Here is a 24272-nt window from a genome sequence, read left to right on the forward strand (position 1 = left end):
TGACCAAGGACTTTGTGGGTCTCATGTTCTGCCAGGGAGGAGGAGGGGCCGGGAGGAAGCAGGGACAGGACACCTGACCCAAACTAGCCAAAGAGGTATTCCATACCATAGCACATCATGCCCAGGGATGTAACTGGGAGCTACCCGGAAGGGCACGTCCTCTTTTCAGTTGGGCTCTCTTTTCCGGCGGGCGGTATTGTATTCTCTTCCCTTGTTATTTCTCTTATCATTATTATTATTGGTGGCAGCAGTAGTGATTTGTGTTATACCTTAGTTACTGGACTGTTCTTATCTCAACCCGTGGGAGTTACATTCTTTCGATTCTCCTCCCCATCCCTTTGGGGAGTGTGTGGGGGGGGAAGTAGACTGCGTGGTTCTAATTTACAGCCGGGGCTTAAACCACGACAAATGAAAATATGAATCACAATTTAAATTGGGGGTGTGAATACACAGAGAATTTGAACAATGCAACTGAACTTATTTGGATGTATCACATTATTCATGCATTTTAATAGGTTTAAAAACATCTTGGTTTATTCTCCATTAGCTTAACTGTAAGTGCCACATCCCTTCTCTGAGATAAACTTCAGAGAAAAATATCCTCAGATCTCTGTGAGGAGTTTACAGCAGTATCAGTTGGTGCCCCCAGAAGAATGGTATACCATACTGGGATTACTCCCCATCTGTATCCCAGCAGAGCCCATCACGGCACTTCCACAGCCCAGTTCTCACCTGGGCAGAGCTTTGTGGAAGCCTCTGACTGTTCTGAGCTATTCAATACTCAGCCATGATGGAGAATAAGCTGTGAAATGCTTTCAATGGACAGTTCCAGTAGGTTGAAAGCATCACTGAAAACTTATATGTGCTATTTGGGGGTTTTTATGGTTTTATTGTCTTCTTGTTTAATTATTTGTGCTTGTTTGAGCAAGTACTGAGAAACTCTCCTGCATATGGCTCAATAAAGAATAATGATAGCGTTAAAATAAAACATTTTGCAAGTTTTCATGGTTTCATGGAGAAAATCATCAAGTTACATACAATTACTCAACACTCTGACAATAAAATTCCACTCCTGCTAGTTAAAGCTAAGTATATCTGCGAAGGCAGCCTGGGCCAGATTAGAAATCAGCCTCTGCCACTGACCTACTGTATGACTGTGAGCATGTAATTCCCCTGCCATGCTCTGTATTCTTTACTCTAAAATGTAGGCTCCATAGATAACGTATGCCAGTCAAGTGCTACAGAATAGCTTGACACTGCTGACCTGTTTTCCTGGTTTTATGCAAAGCAAAACACCCATCCCTTCCCCAGGCTTTTCTTAGCCCTTCGTCCTCAATGATTTTCCCAAAATAGTAATAATAAAATTTCAAGACACACATGGCATTGGAAGAGAGGTGATGTGGGGACCCCATTTCAAAAAGGACTGATGAGGCAAAGGGGTCAGCTTTGAATTACATTCAGAGACGGTGTCTCAAAGAGGTAAAGAGCCAATGATTTTTTGGATTGGCTGACCTTGCACATAAGCCCATCAGGTAGCATATTTAACATGCTTACAGGTGTTCCCATATGTGTTATATGTTTTGTTGCCAACATTAGCCATAGCCAGAGGCCAGTAAATTCAAGTTTGTCTATCCTGGCAGTTCTTCCTAAGTAGTCATGCAATATAGAAGTAAGAAATATATTCTTGATTTTAGCTGATAAATCACATTGCAACTCAGGCAAAACCACACAGTGGTCTTTTAAAAGATTCAAGTGTAGCTCTTGCTCAACAGATATTAATTGTAATTCTATCACAGTGGCTAAAAAGAACTTATTTCTATCAACAGAAGACAACAAGACACAGAAAGAGCTACTGACTGCAAGCTATTAGAAAAAAGTGTAGTGAAAAGTCAAACCATATACTACAGCATGAAAAGCATATTAACCACCTCAGAGGGAAAGTGATGGGGAATTAATAGATTCACTTAGTACCATGGGAGAAGGCATTAAAATCCACCAAGATAAAAAAAGCATAAACAACCATGACAACTCTCAGGATCACTACAGGAATGGCAAAGCTTCAGATGCCTGGTGTTTTATTTCATGGCTTGTTTTTTTTTTTTCCTAATTTTTTGTTTGATTTTTTTGTTTGTTTGTTTTTGCTTTTTTTTGGTGCACGACATGTTTGTCAAGTTATGAGTATTTAAAGAAACAACCTAGTAAAGGTGGAATAAGGAGCTAGTAACCAGGTGCATGACTAGAACTCACAAAGACTAGTGAAATACAGAAAAAAAGAAGGAAGGCCACAACACCTCCTCTTGCCCTGGCATAGTATACGAGAGGGCACAGAGCACTTGCTTTTCTAAGAGAGGCAGCTGAGAACGTCAATTTACTTCCTTTTGCCTATGAGGACATCAAACCTTTTGCTGCTGTCTCATGGAGCATACTAATTAAATATCTTTTGATGAGAATATAATTTCTTTGGGACAGAGTACATATTACTAGGAAGTTCTAAGTTTCATGAGTTAGGTGAAATAAATATGAATCTTGTGTACCTCAAAGATCCTGCATTAAGAACTGTCACATGTATCTCTTCCTGACTTAAGAATTATAGCAACATTCTCAGTGCATTAGTATCCAAATCCAAGATGCTAGAAAACCTAGCAAAAAGTATATTACTGCCTCAGTATTTGGGAAAATCAGTGGACATAAAAGAGATCCAAGAGAAATACTAGGAGCTGTGTTCAAAAGCCTACATTTTTCAGTTGGCCAGTTCTGGTTTTTTGCTGAATATCCTTTTGTTTAACTTCAATATCCGTATCTGAAAGAGCAATCCAGCCATATAGATGTTTAATGAAACTGGGGGAAAGTCCAGTCCTTCAAATCCTATTCTTAAACACTGTCTTCAGAAATAAAGATTGCCGCAAGGTAACCCTTAATATAGGATGCAGCAGGAAAATTCTGATGCAAATGGAGAGTGTTTTGAAAGCAAACATTCAGAGCTTTTAACCTGTGTATGTTTCTCATAATGACACTCATGTAAAAAAGCTTTAACTGGCACAGAGGTGGGATATCATAGGTCTGAAGTCCTTTTCCTTCTGCGGTAATACAAGCAGCTGCAACTATAATGAGTTCAGCTAGAATAAAATACAAACTTTAATTCATTTTAATACTTGTTTCAAGAATGAAAGGTGTGGTTTCATGTTAGTAACACTGATACATTCACTTGGCTACTCTCATTTGAAAAAAGATTAAAAATTGTGTTTGAAAATATGCAATGAAAAATAAATATTTTCCTAAAGTCCAGTCAAGGGTGTAAAAAGAAAAAAAAATGTGGAGAAGAAATGGAGAAAAGATGTGAAGAAAAAGTCAAGCTCTTCACAGCCACAAATCACTTGAAACACTACCTGCTATATCATGTGTCTTGGGAAATATTAAAACCTCTTTCTAAAGCAACTCAGCATTGGGAAAGATCCATGCAGCCTTTACTAAATATAGCACCTCTGGGTCAAAATGTGATGGCTCCTTCAGAACAGACATTACTAGAATAGTATGCAATTATTCTCACGTTTACACCAATGTATTCTTCTTCTAGAAGAAAAAGCTGGGTGAAAAACCTGAAAGCATCACCATTCAAAACAGGCAGCAGAAAGATATGGGAGAATAGTTTAAGCAAAGAGAGAAAGGTGACATACATATAAGCAAGACAGTTTTCCTATGAGAGAAGAGCACAAGAAACAGCTACTAAGATTACATAAACCAAAATGCTATCCTGGAAGACAAGTTTCCAGAAAACAGCCACCTTAATTCATTCAAGTTTATTTACTGGCTCCTGGAGATAAAGAGAACTAAGATTTCTCCCCAGATCCATGTGGTAGGAACTGCAGATGGGAATTGAAGAGAGACCGCACCCCAGCAGGGACTGGCAGAAAAGCAGCAGCACAGCTGCAGCAGGGAGCAGTGGGAACGTTCTTCTCCCTGTGGCAAGACTTGGTCCCTTTCCCGCCCAGCAGATAATGCCTAGGGCAGATTTCTGGTCTCTGGTGGGAAGCCACTCAGCCACTTCTATAAAATGCCATTTCAAAGTTCGTTTCTGCTGCCTTGCCATTCTCCCTGCCCCTTTTCTCCATTCCAATCTGTCAAGTTTTCTAAATATTTCATGAACTGCCTACATGCATTCCTGCACTAAAATCTTTCTAAAAATAGAAACCATTATTACCTTGCACAGTTACACTACATTCTGCACAAGGTCATTCTGTTTGTCTTCCTTAGCATCTTTGCTTCCAAAGGGAAAATGCATTAATGGCAAGAAGAAAACAGCTGCCTGCAAGCAGCCACAAGAACAAGAAAACAGTGTATTAATTACCAGGACTGAAAATGCCAGTCCGAACAGCATTAGAAACAGAACAGCAAATTTGGATTAAAATAATAAATAATAAGAATGGCTAATGGCTTTCAATCTCTAGTACCTGGAATCTACAAACTGCTACTTCAGCCATTATGACTATTGTCATAGCAAAAGAAAAAGACTTAAACAAAGCTTGTTGATGTGTTTCTCAGCTGCTCAGAAGATATCAAATAGTTCACAGTGATGATGGGTTGACAAAATATTGCACTGAATTACAGTGAGAAAAAGGCAAAGAACATATTCTTAGTGCTAACCAAGACCTACTTTATATGTTAGAACAAAAGGATACAGAAGCTCTTTACCTTTTGTTGCCATCATTACAACACAACATTCCTCAAAGCTTTTTTTTTTTTTTTTTTGGGGGGGGGGGGGGTTGGGGCTAGAAGGGGCTGTATGACTGAATGAACTGAAAGTAAAACGAAGAATTGCACAAGGTTCCCTAAATTGTGATTATGTCAATTTAGTGAAGCTATCTACCTTCTTGAAATAATGTATTTTTCCTCAAACATAGAGCATATCATGACTACAATGGTAGTCAACCCTTTAAGCAATGCTAAGATACTCTTTTTTTAAACAAACAAACCACCTCCCCCCCAAAAAAAACCCAAACAAACCAAAACCCAACCCCAAAACCTAACAGTTAAGCATTTAGAAAGGCTTGAATAAAACTTACAATTTCCTATTATATTGCTACCAAGTTCCTTCTCAGTTTTTCCAAAGATTTTGTTCAAATAAGACATCACTAATTGCATATGCCCACGGAGAAGAAAATGACATGCAGTGGAAAATAACTTACATCTAGGGCTAAATAAATTAGTCATCTTCAAGTTCCTTATTTCAAATACACTTTATGAATTTAATGATTGTGGAATTGTATTAACTTAAGTGTAACTACATACAGAAAATTCCTAAATACATTTCAAATTTAGTTTGAACAAACTAACCTCTTTCTGGTATCAAAGTCCTTTTAACTCACGACCCAGGAAAATGGGACCATCTGCACAGTCTTCCCTTGAGCACTAGTTTATATGTGTAAATTTAGATCTAGATTTTGAATGTACTCTGAATTAACTGTGACAAGTCTTTACATTTTTTCATGCAGGAACATTAATTATTGGAAGACTTGAAAGATCAAAGACCCTCACTTCAGCTGTAGATCATACATATGAGCTAAAGTATTGCCGAAAACTCTAACACTAATTTCCAATGCTGGATGCAGAGCTAGGAGGCTCAGCAAGGGATGTCACATGAACAAAATGTAACAGGACCCACTGAAATAAATTCAGAAAAAATCCTGCTTAGTGTTTTCCATTATCAGGCCTGATAGAAAATATTTTATGAAAAAGGTGAGAATTCTTGTTTCCATTGCTCAGATGCTAATAGCAACATGGCGATGTGCTGCCATCAGCAGCAGGAACTCAGCCAGGCTATTAAGTGTTGTAGCTGGCAGGATTACTTACATTTTGCAGCTGGACTTGGCTTTGTGCCATACACTCTGATTTTGCCATCATGCTGGAAGCATTTAGGCTGTAGGTTTTCCTATTCTGTGTTTCTTTCAGCTGTTCATGAATTTGCTTTGTTTGTTTCCTGCAGAGAGAAATAAAATTCATGTAAGAAAGAGCTAGTCTGATCTTCTACTACAGCCATGGTATTTTTATAGCCATGGTTCCCTTTGTTCAAAACTTCACTATATCAGATTAAACAAGCTGAGCTATTTCACTAGTGTCTAATATTTCAATGCTTTCAACGCAGTGGTCATTTTCTGGCAAGGCTTAAGAAAGGAAAAAAGAGCTCTTCTGTTTAAAATATCTTCTATTCTTAGATTACTATAATAGCATGCTAATTGTTTCAGTGCAGAATTTTGTAAGATCATCTATTAAATATTTAACAATAGCCTGCAAGTAGGCCTGAATATTAAAAAAGCATTTTGCTCAGATTAAGAACAAAGACTTTGGCAAATACAGCAGGCATTAGCCCCTGTTGGCTATAAAAAGTGTTGAAGAATCAAAGATTTCTGCTAGTTAATTAGACTGACCTATAACCCACTATCTTGTATAGACCAGCTTTTGCTTACAAGCTTAAACCTTGAAAAACACATGAGTAGGGTATCTGCAGCTGTGTTTTCGACATATTATACTATGATCCACAATGTCAGAGCTAGGAATACCACCAGATGAATCACTTGCAATATTCAGGAGATAACTATGCTATTAATAATGGCTTTCTGTTTCTGCCACACTATATTGACAAACTGAGTTTCAACGTTCTGTCCATGATTAAGGATATGAGGCAGCAAACTTTGTTTTAAATATTTATCTTCCACAAACAGGTATCTCATTTGGGCAAAAACTGTTAGCAAAACATATTTAAGGTCTTTTATTCATCTCCATTCTTTTGATAAGCTAAATTTTCTGAGACTATTAGTTTTAAATGATCACTAGAAATAACTCCAATTCTATTTCCTTCTTTCCTTCCTTTCTTCCTTCCTTCTTGCTTTCCTGCCTTCCCTCCTTCTCCCTAGAAGATGCATCTCTAGCAGTCAACCCACACAGGCCCTGGAAACAGCCCAGCAAGGTCAAGGACTTGCTGCAGCAGCAGCACTTCATTATGCCACCAGCAGCTTTTAGACAGCAATTTGTGTGGAGCCATATTTCAGAGGAAGTGATTTCAGGGCAGTGTTGATAAGAAATAAAGGAAATGCAGTATTTCTATCCAGAAATCAGAAATTTTAGCAAAGAAGCTTCAGAAACATTTTGAAAAATTGCTTGTGATTTTGTTGCTGAAAGCCTTGTGACATTGTCAATTTTGATAGCGTCTTACTTGACTAAGACCAACGAATTTGACACTGAATGAAGCATAAAAGTAATTTCAGCTTCTTCCAGTGCAGTCTGTCTCTAGCTCAGGAAAGTGTAAGAAACCAGAGGAAAATGACTTGCTGAAGTGATCAAAGGGGAAGACAGTGAGAAAGGACAAGTTACCTCACTAAGAAAGCAAGCAGTGAGAAGTATCACAGTTGACATATTCAATATTTCTTGATGTATTAAAATAAATATACGGGATTTCTTCTGCCTTTGAGTCCCTTAGTTCAGTATGGGAGGCATGCATTTTCCCACTACTCTTCAAACTTCAGTATTGCATAATTTAAGCATTACCTTAAATTCAACAAGCTGTAAGCACCTGCTCAGAAGTAGGTAGTTGTTAAAGCACATTTCCTGAATACAGGTCATAAACTATAATAAATCTTGGACTCTACAAATTTCTCTTATGTTTTCTATTTACATCCTATTTTGAAACACCATGGCAAACGAAAAAGAATGAACCTACAAATATGAGTGGCATGTTTTGTGTACAGCTCACAGGAGCTCATAATTAGTAAGATTTATGTGCACTAATATTAATTAGTAAGACTTAGGTGTAATGGTGAGAGGAAATAATTTCTCAAGCACAAAAACATTCAAAATTTAATAGTCAAGAATAAGACCAGATAATCTGAATAGATGCAATATAAAGTTATTTCAGTGCCAAATTAGATTGATGCTGAAACATCTCTTTTAAAAACATATTTTTATACCTACTAATTTTTGAAACCAGTGAAATTGAATAATTTAATTTGCAAAAAGTCAAAATGAACTCTTTAGCTTTTTATAAAATTTCAGGGGAAATTCCTAAAAGCAGCTCTAGAGTTTGTATGAATAATTATTTTCTGACCATCCAAATTACATACACTGAGAAAATAAGCAAATGTATATCCACATGTCCCAAAGGAAAGCTAGCCTCTTGTTTCTTGTTCTTCTTAATAGTTGTGGAACACCTAGTCGTATTTGATGACTGTTTCAAAGTGAAGACTGCAAATAAAGTCTAAACAATGGCAGCAAAACATGATCACAGCATCAGACTTTGGGAATCTCCTATATATACAATATTCTTAGAATTTAATCAGGAAAATAACAAAGCAAATTACAAAGTTTTTTAACTCTAATTTGGATTTATTTCAAAAACCTGGGTTTAGAGTTGCTTCTACATCTATAAACACATGTAAGTAAACTGGATATTCAGCTTCACTGCTGCACTTCAACATTACAACTGAGATTCCTGAAGGTATTTACTGAGAGAAATAATCCAGCAATTATTTCCTCTTACGTCATGCAACCTAACGTTACTATTAGTTTTATGCATATTCATTTTGCCAAAATATAGGATTCATATAAAACTAGAAACAATTAATAATTCAAAGTTAATCACCAATTACTGTTTTTATTTTATAATTTTTGTTTTCAAAACAACAGGGCCTTATTTGTTCTACTTTAGATAAATCTAGCAATAAAGTGCTGTTATGTCAGCAAGAAATAGTCATTAGTCATTTATGAAAGTCTACACCATAAAGAGCAGCCCATTACTGTACTTGCCCTCTGTTGCTAACATTTATAGCACTTTCTCGATTACCCTAAAAGGAATAATTGGAAGTCTTTAATTATCATTCTAAACTTCCCCACATTGAATTTATTTTTAAAAAGGACTTTTAATTTCATGGTGCATAGGGAAGCACATATTTCTAGCAGTAGATATTATACAATTGTCAGACTAAGAAAGTCAGGGTCAGTGTCTTTTTTCTTCTAGGGTGCAAGATTCAGATTTTCTGTAGCTGTTAGCAATATTTTAAAATTTTGATACATCAAATTAAACCAAATTATTATTCTCCAAGCAGGAAGAATGCTCTGATAACTCATAAGCATGATCAAGATACGCCTGTCTGATGAGGAAGCTCCTGAAAATCTATTGACTAAAAGCTAACTTATGATAAGAGTTGAGGTACTTTAAATTTGTTGGGTTTTACACCCTTAAGACTCTGGCCAATGCTGCAGTTATGACAGTTTTATGTGGCCTCTATGCAACTCAGTCTAGACACTATTTACATTTGATACAGTCTCCAGATCGAGCCAAAGCTAGAGAGCTAGGGATTGATTAGTATCTTATCATTACTGTGTTTCATATATTTAATAAGACCTCTGGACTGAATGGGAGGTGCTCGTTTTCTCACTACTTCTCAAACTTCAGTTCCCAAAATCTGGCATAACCACAGTAACTCACTCCAGTAATTCTTAACTATCATGTTTATAATGCAGATAAAAACCCAACACCTCCCACCCCCATCCTGCTGAGATATGAAGCACTACATATATATATATATAAAAGCACTATCGTCCTATGAGTTCATCTTTGAAGCATTACTCAGTAGTTTTAGACATAGCTATTCCTACCATCTCATCAAAGTCATGGTATTTTGAAGGCTCTTGCAAACCACTTTGCACAACAGTGCAAAATCAGGAGGGCCACAGCTGAATTAACAGGGGGACAGACATTTTATTCACACTATGCTCAGTGTTTGACAGCATGTTCTTCCAACTGACAATCCCATTCTGCCTTTTCTGAACCTCTCTTCATGAGCAAAATCCCCAAGCCTTTACAGGAAGAACAGGAACACCTTATTCTCTCTAAAATGCACAATGTTTCTAATGCAGTGGCAAAATGGCGGTCTGCTCGCAATTTCTTAACATCATAGAACCATAGAATAGTTAGGGTTGGAAAGGACCTTAAGAACACCTAGTTCCAATTCCCCTACCATGCTCAGGGGGACCACACACTAAACCAGCTCGTCCAAGGCCCTGTCCAATCTGGCCTTGAACACTGCAGGGATTCACAATTTCCTTGGGCAACTAATTGCAGTGCCTCACCACCCTCACAGTAAAGAACTTCTTCCTTATATCTAACCTAAACTTTCCATTTAAGTTTGAACCCATTACCCCTTGTCCTATCGCTATGGTCCCTAATGAAGAGTCCCTCCCCAGCATCCTTGTAGGCCTACTTCAGATACTGGAAGGCTGCTATGAGGTTTCCACACAGCCTTCTCTTCTCCAGGCTGAACAGCCCCAATGTTCTCAGCCTGTCTTCATACGGGAGGTGCTTGAGCTCCCTTATCATTTATACTACATCAAAGAAGTTTGCAGACAGGAACTGTGCTGCCACAGCATCCTCCTAGCTAGTGTCACTGTCATACTCAAGGTCCAAAGAACAATTAAACACAATCCCTCAAAATATTAGAGCAGATAGGAGATGAAACATGAACCAACTCAAATCTTCACTCAAGTCATGCACAAACTACCCCTGAAGTCTGAGGGGAAGAAAAAGGAGGAAAAAGAAAGGCCTGGTGACTTTTCCAACTTTTTCTTTTTTTTTCATTTTTTAATGGAAATGTAGATCTTTAGATAGATAGAAATGTATTTTTTTTCTCCTAATAAAAAGTAGTCCTCATCAGAGTTCCTACTCATTAAAATAAATTATAAAAGGGGGATTCAGATAAGCATCCAAACTTTCAAATAATGCAAACTTCCACATTTTTGACGCTCATCCACCATGACTAACCTCATGCAGGTACTATTCATATTGATACGTGTTTTCTCATTAGCTCCAACTGGAACAAGAATGAAGGATGACAACCATACAGAACATATTTATAGATAGAGTGGCACTGACAAGCATGTCATGTAATTGCTATGAGGTTTTTGCAACTCAAATTACACACATAACAATAAATATTATAAAATAATGTTCAGTTGGGAAGATAAACAATACAGTGGAAAGCAGTTTACTTTAAAATAGTTTAGTACAGATGATTCCACTATACTTGGATAGTTCACTGTGCTTGTATATTACACATACTCATTGTACAACTACATCAGCAGTTTACATCTATCTGCAGCTACAGGTTAGAGATATCTGCAGAGAACTTGTCTCTGCATTTCTAACTACCTTTACCAGCATACAGAAATAAAAGGGACATTCAGAGATATAAAATGCAAAAAGATGATATGTTTAAACTTCCATTTTTCAAAAGAGGAAAGTGATTATTGCAGTGATAGCAAAAGACACAAAATTCTTGTTGTCAAAAGAAGAACTGGAAAGGACACAATTCTTTCCAGATATCAAAAAATAGAAACAAACCACATATTATTCCTGTTTCCTTTTTTTTTTTTTTTTTTTTTGAGTTACATAGGGTAGCCATGTGGAAATATTCTAGCTTGTCCAGAGATAGCAACAGCTTCAAAAGTAGGGGAGAAACTGAAGAATTCTAACCCGTAAAAAGGACAGAAGCTCAATAACAAACACACTAGAAGAAGGCTCTTACTTTGTTTTGAAGTAGAATGCTGCACAAAGCATGCCCACTACGACTATGCCAAAGACGATACAGGAAATAGACAGCACCTGGCGCTGGTACACTTCTTCGCTCTCTGTGAACAGCAAAATTGAGAATTATGAAAGCATCAGAAAACAATACCTGTGAAAAGTGGATTTCAGCACATCATGTTTCACTAATGATGGACAGTTATGAGATATTTGGAGGTCTTCATTGGCCAGCTCCTCAACATGCTTCTCTGAACCTCTTATTTAGATAAGGTTCATAGAGTTGTGGCCTCCTAGAAGAGTTTTAGAAAACGTTCCAATACACGCTGAGAAACACGCAATAATAAAAATCAGGATAGTTTAATATTTTCTCTGCCTTACATGCTCGTTTTCATCTTTTTTAGAAAGATTCTACTGTCAGTAGGATAAAGAGCCCTACAACGATGGAGTTTTTTTGGCTTAAAGCAAGACCCATTGAAGCTCTAACAAGGTCTCACAAGACTCAGTTCTTTTTTAGACACCCCAATTTACTTTTTTTTAATTGAATGGTGATTACAATTACTCCTTGTCATCCTTTGTACTTGAAGCTTAAGTACAACATGCAACAGTAAAAAATTAATTCAATCATCTTGGATGGAACCCAATGACTACATGGTTACAAGGCACCAAATACTGCTTTCACGGGAGTCAATTTTTAAAAAGAAATTTCCTTAATGAATCTCATAATCTTTTAATCAATTTTAAAACAGGAACAGAATGAAAGTTAAAAAATTAAAAAAGCTAAGAAAACAAGAGAAAACACGCATCCATAATAGCAGACAACTGATACTGAAGCTTCACACACCAAATTCATCAACAGCTCCTTAAGTGTAATATTTTTGTTTTATTATTTCAACTAGTCCTCTAGGTCTATGTACTAACATGCTAAACAGATTGTTATTTTTTAAGATCAGTTTTCCAAACATGCAACATACTAACCAGTATTTTCATTCATATATTTTAGATAGAAAACCAACATGTAGGATTATCAAAGCACAGTATAAACACTGCACACTGACAAACCTACATTTTCTCTTTTGGTTGGAGATCTTCAGCAGAGACCCCCAGAACAATATAAATACCAGACACACAGGTCAAGTAGGTGACAGTAATTCCAAGGTCCAGGTTCATAAGTCCCAGGTACATAAGAAGAAAATATTGTTTGACAATATCAAGGTGAATCTAGGCAAATATTGAAAAAAATCTGCACCTAACTGGAACTTCAGTCACATATTATCTGGTGTAATAATGACTGAAGACTATGTACAGTATCCTAATCAGTACCTGTGGATGACTTTCTCGCAAAGAGTGGGCACGTACCCAGATCAGCAAGCGCCTACGTGGAGTTCGACATGAGCTAAGGATTAACTAAAGGTGAAGGAGGATGTGAGTAAAAAATTTGGAGTAACAATGCAAACAAGATAAGAAGGAGCTGGAATTTACTGAGTTGCTAAATTGTGGACTGTTGGCAAGCTTTGAAGGTCAGGTTCTCATACCTGTGCTTAACCAATTATATGCTAATTGTTAAGGGCCTTAAAGATATGTATCCAACCACAACGTATCACATTACTGTAAACAGTTTTGAGCTACAGTATATAAGCAGCTGATACCTTGTATTAAATGGCTTTCATCTGATCACACTGATTTCCGACTGAGTCCATTCCACGACAAGTACCGATTATTAATTTCTCAAGAATGAATATCATAGTGCTATTACTAAACATCTGGCACTTTAAATACAGTCATTTGTCTCTAGTGAAAGTCCCAGTCCCTTTTCACAAGTTATTTCGAATAAAATTACAAGTACCAAATCTTTATTTCTTAATTACTTCCTCACTCAAAGAGTATCACAGTGATTCAGAAGCCATTTCTAAGCTGCAAAATGTCTTCAGCTCCTGCTGACTTTTTCCTTTATTTAAATTTGAAATTCTAAAAGGTGCATTTTTAAAATGTAGTCGTAAAAAATAAAATAAACAGCAAATACAGTAACTTACACTTTTTACATGTCTAAAATATATCTGGAAAGGTTGCAATTCAATATGAAATCATGACAACATTGCAGTAAAACTTGTTCCAGAAAATCTGGATCTAGACAATAAACCCTCATTAGCGATGAAATAAATATTTTAGGTTTTAATTTATTGTTTGTTTGTTTGTTTTTAATAGGCTATCTAAACACAGTTATTCACCTTTCATTTCCACTGCAGTAGACAAATGACTCCTCTTAAAAATTTTGAATTTTTATGTTGAGGTGGATCATAGTTGAAGAATTTATGCAAATATTAAGCAGACAGTTAAGAACTGTTCAGTGCAGCAACTGTTAATCTGATTCAATTCAATTAACTAATTGAATTGAAAATCAACTAATTCAAGCAAACTCTGCTTGAATATAAATTTCAGTACCTAGGGCCCGAGACCACAACTACAACATACTAAAATAACCGACATACTAACAAACTGACATTTCACTCAAAAACTGCACAAAATTAAAAAATATATTTATTAATGAAGCCGATTTAATTAGTGTGTGGAAGAAGGCTTAATTTTGCTTTTCTGTCAACCTACGTCCTCATTAAATATTTTTTATTCTTTTTGCTTTTGTTATTTTTTGAGAAATGGTGAGTTTAATGCAGCTGTGGTCTTTTGTCAGTCTTGAATAGCTATCACTGTCCTGTTAAGATGCCTTAGAATATGTCTTACCAAGATAAAAACAATTCGGAGACCGGACAATATCATCTTGCTCAAACAACTATGTGAAGATTTAAGTCTTTTGTGTAGTCAGATTAATCCCTGTCACTAGCTTTCAACACATACTGATGAACACTTTCTTTCTTTTTTGTTTATTTTGTATAGTGGCTATTTAAAGAACCACTTATTAAATTTACTCTATTTCTTAGACACCTTTCTTCTTTATTTATATATATATTCTTTAAATCTTTATGTATTGGACTCCACTATTTTTAGTCTTCAACATCCTAACGTATCAAGTCAAGCATTTTTTTCCTACTCTTTAATCTTCCACATTGTTGTTTTTTTTTTTTTTTAAAAAAACCCCAAACCTCAAGACCCCACCTTTGTACTGATAGAAAGGTAATCTGTTTCCTTTTGCAACCTTTGAAAGTCTCCTCGTTGTTGCCTTGATTTAACCTCACTATTGCTCTAAACACATATAGCACAGCTGAGACTCTCTCTAGCTAAGGTATACTGAATAGGGTCTCTAAATATGGCAGGTTATAGCTAAGTACACTTTTGCTCTCAGAGGACAGAAAGCTGCATAAATTCAGTGTAGAAAAGAGAAGAAATGACAACTCCTTCTCCTTAGCTGAGGATGTGAATCAACTTGTGCATACATGTACTTACACACTGGACAAAACTTCCCAAGGTAATCTAAAGTGTGACTGAAATGATGATAAGTCTCTCTTTATTCATATATATTTGTATATCCCTTGTGAAGTAAACCACCTTAATTACATTCTATGGAAATAAATACTCCAGGAAGAGGATTTGCCACTTAATGAGCAGCCAAGAAAATATTTCAGCTAAAGAACAAAATATAAACTGCTATGGATATTGCTGGATAATTTAGCTGGGGAGTTAAGAGTACAGAACACAAATTCTGCCGAACATTAAAATTAAGATACATAACATATATATAACCTAGACGAAGAAACATAACCTATAAAAATAAAACCACAGACCACAATGCTTAGAAAGTAACATAGTAAACTGTTTAGATGGAGCCTTATTTGTTTAATAAAAATTATGGAAAGAGAGATCATCCTAGAAAATAAAGACAAGACAAACTCACATGGGACATGAAGCCTGCTGAAAGGTTGGGTTCCCATAGACAAGTCTGCATTCACTCTGTGCGCTGCTACATGTCTAGACCACTTTTTTTATATACTATTGATTATTATTTTAATTCCTGCTACAAAATTGTCTCTTCCCTTTAACTCTGTCATATAAATCATATATATCATATGCTATGATATCATAATCATATACTGAATATAAACTTCTCGTGTCTTAAGTGTTCCTTTTTCTGAGCTTCTCTCACACATCTGATACCATTACGAAACACAAAATGTGTACTGGTGACCCACGGAAGCTTTCTTTCAGCAGTTTCTTTCAGCACTCATATCATAGTCAAATTTCATCTGTCTGATACTGAAAAGAAGTACATGCCATATTCTAGCTACTAGGATTGGGATTTTTTTTATTCTCTTGCTTCTTAAAAATGTACTTTTTAAAGATGTCATCTGTCTGCTTTACGTATGTGGTGTCCCGCATCCTCAAAGTCCCATATATAAGAGAAGAGGATTATATGGAAACCCCATACTCAACATCAAGATTACCCATAAGTTAAAAGGCACAAGAGAAATTAAAGCATATTTCTCAATATACTTAGATTTATGTGTGACAAGTGCTGAACTATATATAGCATTCTAAATTTATTTCATGAAGAGAATAAGAAAAGCCTACATGTTCCACAAAACCTGTGATTGCCTCAGCATCAGACTTCCAACTGTCCCAAGAATTTTCTCTGTTCTTTCACTTGCAAAAATCTACTGTACAGATTCACTGCCATATGTTGCAGCTTGTGCTATTTAACAGTTGAAATGCTATTAGTCAGAGTTCACAAATTCCTTCTTTGACATAGAGTAAGTCAAGACCCTTGCTCTGTTCTGGATAACATTACCTATTCCATTTCAGTGATTAACATGATAAAATTTAATATAAACATATTAAACTCTAAAGGAATGAACTCTATGCAAATACATGAAATAGATAAACCTGCCACAGATAATTCTGTTCCAACAAGAACGTATGCATTACTTCATATAAAATACCATGTTTTATTCTAATTCTCACCTACCTTTACTAGACATTAAGTTTACTTCCTTCAAATTTTGTCTCTCTGGGTAGAATTTCTCTTTTAAAAGGGCTTCAAAACACTAAGGTTTACAAATTAGGAGGGGAATTTTGTATCTGCTATTGTTTATAGAAAGGGCAGAGTCAAAGTTAATTGTACAGATTCACATTTCAGACTGGAATCAGAGCAAGCTGAATTCTGCTGGCAAAAGTTCATAGTGATAGTGTTTCTCTCCTGAGAAGAACTGTTCAATGATTCTGATTGTAACAAAGATTAAAAAAAATGCATGTTCTTCTACTTCTGGAACATCCACAGCAGAAAGACCTTAATGAGAGCAAAATGAAATATATGTACATTATAATTGCATGATATGATACATTGTTTGACTATTGGTATTTAACACTAGTGAGATCATTTTCTGCATACACAGAAGGCAGAAAAGGAAAGGATGAGTGTTCAACCTGTTTGGCTGACCTATTTTGAGCATTTGATTCTACAATATTAATGCTGCATTAGCACTGGAATATTAAAAATGAAGCAATGAATTAAGGATAATGTTTCAGACTCATCATGAAATGGCATGCAAAGGCATGTGCTCTAACTCTCAACCAGCTATTTTAGGTTGGTGAATGAATGGTGAAATCCCATTCCAAACTTAAGGAACCAGTATCTCCTAAAAAATTATTTCCATCAAACCCATTCTTAAAAAACCCACAAAATAAAATGAGCCAAACAGTGAGAGTTAGCTAAAACAAACAAACAAAACAAAACAAACAAAACAAAGCAAAACAAACCCTCAGAAAAAGACAGACTAACCTTACACAAGAATCTCTAGAATTGTCTATAGTTACAACAGGAGTGAAGGTGGCTATTGCTACCTTCTTAGCAAGTGTTACTTGTTATGAAGTGAAAATCTGATAAGTACTTTTAAATAGCAAGATTGTAATTCTGAAGGTAAATTAATTTTAACTTTGGTTTCCTAAGAAACAATCATTTCCTTTTGTCTGCAGGGAACTTTGGAATTGTGTCAGCTACAACTAGAACTCAAATCTAACAAAATTGCAAAGCCTTAGTTAAGTACATTCAATGCAACATATTTATTAAATCTTAGGCTTGAAATAGCTCCAGAGACAGCAAGGGATAAGGGGTAGCTTTTTCATTTTTAAGAAAAAATTTGGTTGGGAGTTTATGTGCACTGACAAGTTATGACAATCCAATTCTATTACAAACTTTATCTATTTTCATTCTATTTCTAAGATGGATAACATCAGTCATCAACAAAATTCATTACCTAAGTCTCTGCAAGTCTAGGGGGAGGAAAACCTCTTTATAGTACCACTGTTCTGCTTGCTAGTGCCTTATACTGAACTAACAACTAAAACTGATAGCTACTGAAATAACAGATAAACCCACTTGCTCTTTAGGTATTAAAACCTCTTAGCTACTAAATAAAACTTCATGATCTACCATCAAGCCTTACTCTGCTTACTGTCAGTTCTGCTTACTGAGAATCATAGCTCCAAGTAACTCCAGCATCTACGGCAGGTCCAAGAGATGCAAATTCAACCCCTTAAACAAGGTCTTCCACCATCAGACGACTCTCGGAGACAGGATCGTACCACGTCAGCAGGCAAGGAGTTCATGCAAGATGCTGGTAATTTAGTTAGTTGCTGTTATTTAAGTTTCACAGCCAAACACCAATAAAGCAGATAGTCCACACAGTTCCAGCTACCTTTGTGTTGGCAGCACTGTTGACCATTCTCTTATATTGGTTTTGAAATCTTTTGAAATTTAGGTAAGAAAATCTCTAAAACTGTAATATATTACAAAGTCTGCATGTCACCTGCTGGTCTTTATTGAACAAAGAAATGTGCAACATTTTCTGTACTGTACAGAAAAAAGCTTCTAGACATTCACAGGTGCTCAGAAAGCTTCAAAGCATACATCACAAAAGCATAAAGACCAGAAAATATTAAAAAAGTGATTTTTTTTTTAATTAAATAACATTATTTCCAGAATGATTTAGTGAGTTATTTTGTTGCTGTTGTTTTTGTTTTGTTTTTTCCAGTTGTTATGTTTCCATGTACATGCTTACAGGATATCAGTTACTTGCCAGGTCCTAGAGACCTTTCATACTGTAGATTTCCCACAGAAAGTATTATTCTCTTTCTCTCTCTCTCTGATAGAGTGTATAAGCTGCACAATTCTGTATGAGAATCTTAAGTGGGGTAGAAGTAGTATACTATCCTGCTTCCAAATGACTCACCCTTAATTTCTGGCTGCTTCGTGGCACATCTCTTTATCTTCCCTCTGTGATTTTGTTATCTTCCTTTCTTTTTCTTATTTTTTATTGTAGATTTTATAACTAAACACAGTTCTGCACTTTAAAAATGTTTTTGCTGCCATCTTTTTTCTCCCTACCATCAGCATGAAAAATCTTCCACAGTGAAGCTTACATTCAGCATTCATTCTTCTTCTAATACGTCCTTTTATTTCTGTGAAGTCTACGCTCAGCTGAGCTTTTCAGCTCTCCTGGGGCCCTAGTCCAGCCTTACTTTGTGCTGGTAAGTGAAGGAAGCAGAGGGAAGGACATTTAGACACAAGCTTCCTGTGTGTATCAGCATTACTTGGGATATATGCATGTATATAGGGACTAATCCAAAGACAATGAAGTGCAGAAGATGTTGGATCAGAGACATAATCATTGCACTTTAAACTGTTTTATATGTAAGTCCATAAATACAGCTTCTGAGAGGTTTATTAAATAAAAATATCACGGCTTTATAAAGCAACAGCATTCTTTAATTCTGTCTGAGTAATTCCTTAGCTAATGAGGGTAAAGATCCTAAGCATGGCTAACATCTAATATAAGAAAGTCACGATTTTCTAGCTGATATTTTATTTGATCTCAGAGTTGCATTGCTGTTATCAACAAAGCCCTGTCACAGGAATTTTTCCCAAAGGTTAGGCTTACATATTCGATATCTTGTTCACTTGCTAGTATTAAACATTCCACTCAAATCTCGAGCTAACATCAGAGTTGCCAAAGTATATTTGATAGTTATTGTTGATGGCTACATTTCCAGGAGCTCACATTAAATCAAGCAGTATTACAATTAAGCGCCATCTCTGTTTTGACCGCTGTTTTTTTAACTAGGGTGCTTTTATAGATTTTTTTTTTTTAACAAAAATATGGTGTGAGCAGTGACAGAAGAACCATAGAAAATGATAATGAATAACCTGAATTATTTTTTTATTTTCTTCTTCATACACCAAAATGGAAATGCAGTGTTCTACCTGAGAAGGCTCTGGAGGATGAGGGCACAGAGGATAATTACATGGTGTCCTGGTTTCAGCTGTAACAGTAATTTTTTTTTCCCTCCTAGGAACTGGTGCAGTGTTGTGTTTTGGTTTCAATCTGAGAATAATGCTGATAACACACTGATGTTTTAGTTGTTGTTGAGTAGTGCTTATCCTGATCAAGGACTTTTCAGTCTCTCATGCTCTGGCAGTGAGGTGGGGAGCAAGAAGACGGGAGGAAGTTTGGCTCACCCAAACTAGCCAAAGGGGTATTCCAGATCACAGCAAATCATGCACAGTATACAAATGGAGGGAAGTTAACTGGAAGGGACACATTGCTGCTTGTGTTGGGCTGGGTATTGGTCAGTGGCTGGTGGGCAGTTGTGTTGTGCATCACTGGTGTTTACTGGGTTTTTCTCCTTTCAGTTTTATATTCTCTCCCCTTGTTATTTCCCTTATTATTATTAGTTTTATATTATACTTTACTTATTAAACTGTTCTTATCTCAGCCCGTGAGGTTTAAATTTTTTTGATTCTCCACCCCATCTCGACTGGAGAAAGGGTAGGGGGGAAGCGGTGCTTGGTTCTGAGTTACCAGCTGGGCTTAAACCATGACTCAAGGGCTTAGTCAGCCGCAGAAAGATCTAACAAGGGACACTATTGCTACTGAAGTATGACAGCTTCTGAACAGACTCTGCAGGCATAAAACTATGTATTTATGCATTGCTCTCTGTTCCAAGCCACAACTCCTTGACCTGGTTTCTTCTCACAAGCCAGTGGACCAGGGATGGATGTGACGACAAGGACAGAGACTGCCAGAGAGAGTCAGAGAAGTGTCCTTGTTCACAGAGCATTGTGTCAATATGTGCTCACCTTGAAGCCATCCCCACTCAAAGCTCCCAGATACACAGAGGGTTAAGGGACTGTATACTTGTGCACCCATTACTTGTTCTGCTGACTACCTACTCCATGAGCCAGTGGAAATTGGGAGACAGAGATCTGGCTTGCTGCATTTTGTCCCTGATCTCTACAGGCGCACTGACATCCCCCTTACCTTGTCACAAAATATTCTTGTCAGTCAGGTCCCCATCATGGCAAGTGCATATTTGCTCACTCTAATGACTACAACACTCAAATCTGGACTGGATAAATTATCAGAGAGAAAACCAGACTCTGCTGGCAGAGAGAAAAAAGCAAATATGGTGACTGTAAGCAGCTATACTCTTCCTTTAATCCTCCAGAAGCTTTTTGCCAACATGAGGGATAATGCATCCAGTTGTTCATACTGAGCAATGGCAAATGCTCTAAGGTTACTAATGTGAGCAGCAATGTTAAGACACAATAAAGCCCTCAGCCTACAAAATGTCTAGCAGAGCATTCCCTGCTCTCACCCACGTTGAGGGATCTGCTTCATGTATTTGGCAGTGGCTGCAGGTAGGCAGCAAGCTGCCAAAACCAAGTTGCTCAAGTGCCAACTGGTACCAATATCCAACTGCTGGGACTTCCAAAGTGCAAGCCTTATCATATCATTTGCTTCAGAAGGATTGAAGAAGGGGATTAAAATCTTTAGCAACTGACATATTGCATGACATCAATAATACATCCTAACTGTGTTCCTAGTTAAAGGAAAGACCTTAAAGTAGTTGAGAATACAGTTTTACTTATTATTGTAACTCCTCTTCCTGGCCTCCTGACTCATAAGTACAAAATCAAGATATAGTCCAATCTTTACATATCAATATATTCAGGTGGGTTTTAAAACCTGTGCAAATCATAGCTCAAAGGGATGAAAACACATGGTTAAAGGTAGAGCATATACTTAAACACAAATATATTTCTTACTAATCGATTTTTAAATTTTGAAATCCTTAATATATGCTGATTTTCTTCAAAAGTGAAGCACACAAAATGTCAGAAAAAAATCCATAAACTTGCCACTTTAAAAAGATGCATGGTTATCCAAAACCATGCAGTGCAACATAACCTCTTACAATCTATAGAAGAATGAGAAATTAAACTCAGCTACAGCAGGAGTATTTTCAGAATGACACATGCAATGAGTTTAAAGTTAAAAGTGACTTAACGAAAAAATAAAATCAGAATCTCTCTGACCCTGAGAAGACAGAGCCAGCGGTGCATGGCAGGAGGACAAAACAAAATTGACAGTATTTGAAACAAGAGAGTTTCTGACTGGATACGAGGATAAACTTCTTCCCATGAGGAAAGCTGGGTGGTAGGCCAGTGAGTCCGTGCAGTGTCCATCCATGGAGGTTTTTGACGACCAGCCGGTTGACTACGGAGCTCCTGACATCCTTCCAAACCTGAATTATTTTACGACTGCATGAAAGGGAGAAGCTTTACACAGTCACTCTGTGGCAAGCTAAAGGACATATTTGACCAATGTTAAATGTTTTCGAGTGAAGCCTGACTGATGGTACCAGTAATAAATATTTCTACACAGAGTGCCTGGGTGGGTGTTACAAGCCAGGAGCTATCACACACAACAGTGATGCTGGCAGGACAGGGCAGCTTTTGATGTACTTTGTAACATCTCTGGCCATGATTTTTATATAAAAATTGGAAATGGAAATACTATGCCAGAAGTAAGCACTACCTCTGGTTCATCACATTTTGTTATAAAGCTCACTTTGCCAAGCAGTCACGGCAAAGCATTTTCTGACTCATGCTTTATACGACAGCCCTTTCTGTACCTTCAACTTCACAACTTTAAAAAATATTCACATTATTTTCTGTGGCTGTCATGATGGACTGCATATAACTATACTGTCAAATGGGTGCTGAGCCTGAACAAACACGGCAGAAACATCACAGCGCTAAGTAGGGTTTAATGGTGTCATGGTTTAAGCCCAGCTACCATGCAGCCCGCTCACTCACTCCCCCCTTTCCTCCTCTCCTGGCTCCTGGAGGGATGCGGAGGAGAATCAAAAGAATGTAACTCTCACGGGTTGAGATAAGAACAGTCCAGTAACTAGGGTTAGTAGTTACAGTCCAGTAACTAACACAAAACCACTACTGCTACCACCAATACTAATAATGATAAGCGAAATAGCAAGGGAAGAGAATACAACCACTCACCACCCGTCGACCGATACCCACCCCAACCCGAGCACTGATCTAGCCCTTCTGGGTAACTGCTCCCAGTTCTACCTCCTGGGCATGATGTGCTGTGGTATGGAATACCTCTTTGGCTAGTTCGGGTCAGATGTCCTGTTCTCTTCTTCCTCCCGGCTTCCCCTCCTCCCTGGCAGAGCATGAGACTCACAAAGCCCTTGGTCAGAGTAAACATTACTGAGTAACAACTAAAAACATTGGTGTTATCAGTGTTGTTTTCAGGCCGAAAGTCAAAAACCACAGCACTGCACCAGCTACTAAGAAGGAGAAAAATGAAAGCTACTCCTGAACCCAGGACAAATGGAAAGAACAAACAGATTTGGAGAAGCTGAACAGAATGACCCAGACAGTAACATGCAATAACTTGGCCTACTTCCACCTGCCTATAACCCAGTTTTCTGTCTGGGCAAGACATATTTTGAGGAGCTCGGATAGCACCAAGAGACTGAGGGCAGGCTGACAGGAGGCAGGAGGGAACAGCTGCTGTGTTGCCATGGCATGCAAGCAAAAGGTGAAAGAACACAAAAAAGTAGACCGCAGAAGACAGTCCTATTTGTGATCCCAGCACTGGAGAAGAAGTGTGCAAATTCATGGAGATGTCTTTATGATTGCAACTGAAATCCCATGCAAAAAGGCTTCCCTGCTGGCTGACCTGCTGCCTATGCCTTCAAGCTATTGTTCTCTCCCCTACATCTGAAGTTACTCATGTTTTAAAATGATATGTCTACATGTTTCCTAGCAGCTTTAAATAGTTATGCCATTAAGTCAGGTAAAATCCAGTTTGCAATGTTATCATGAAGGCAGCTAGGTAAAATCTCTTAACAGTCATTGAATTTTTCCTCTACTGTCACATGTTGCTAAAGCCAAGAAAAATGCATTGCTTTTCCACGCTGCTCTTCATACATCCTCTTTGACAGATCCTATCTGTTTTGCTTCTCTAAGCAGGACTAGAGAGGAGATTCCTTCAGATGACCCTTCTTTACTCATTATCTTAACGGTATGCATCTTATGCCTACTTTAAGAAACAATCATAAAACATATGATTCATCAAGTTGCCAACATATTGCAATCTTCAGTTTCACAATATTGTCAGAGAATGTAGAGGTGGTATTCAAAAATGGCAGTTATGAACTAAGAGAAATGAGTTAAATGATTTTTTTATTTTAAAAAGGTAAGGACTTACAGCATTGTCAGTTGCTAAAGGAGACATCAAATCTCATTTTAGATATCTTTTCCTCTAAAACAGTTGGGTTTTTTTTAACATTACAAATATGTATGTTTATGTTATATTAATAGCTCAGAACTAGGTTCAAGTACCTGCTAGACTGACATTCCTCAACCCTAAACTCTTCTCATTTGCAG

At 37.1% G+C, this 24272-nt stretch overlaps 1 protein-coding gene across 2 annotated transcripts in view; it reads right to left on the minus strand.

The window, feature by feature from the left end:
• NRG3 (neuregulin 3) overlaps positions 1-24272 on the minus strand; it is a gene marked incomplete at its 3' end in the record, with an annotated part of 444882 nt that overhangs the window by 18029 nt on the left and 402581 nt on the right. For both annotated transcript variants that reach the window (XM_080620575.1, XM_080620574.1), the window contains exons 5-6: positions 11571-11673; positions 5848-5974 (exon numbers count right to left, since the gene is read on the minus strand). In XM_080620575.1, the coding sequence (XP_080476701.1) occupies positions 5848-5974; positions 11571-11673 (230 nt within the window). The remainder of the gene's footprint in view (positions 1-5847; positions 5975-11570; positions 11674-24272) is intronic.

This window comes from Psittacula echo (genome assembly GCF_963264785.1).
Source record: "Psittacula echo genome assembly, chromosome: 6".
NCBI lineage: Eukaryota > Metazoa > Chordata > Aves > Psittaciformes > Psittacidae > Psittacula > Psittacula echo.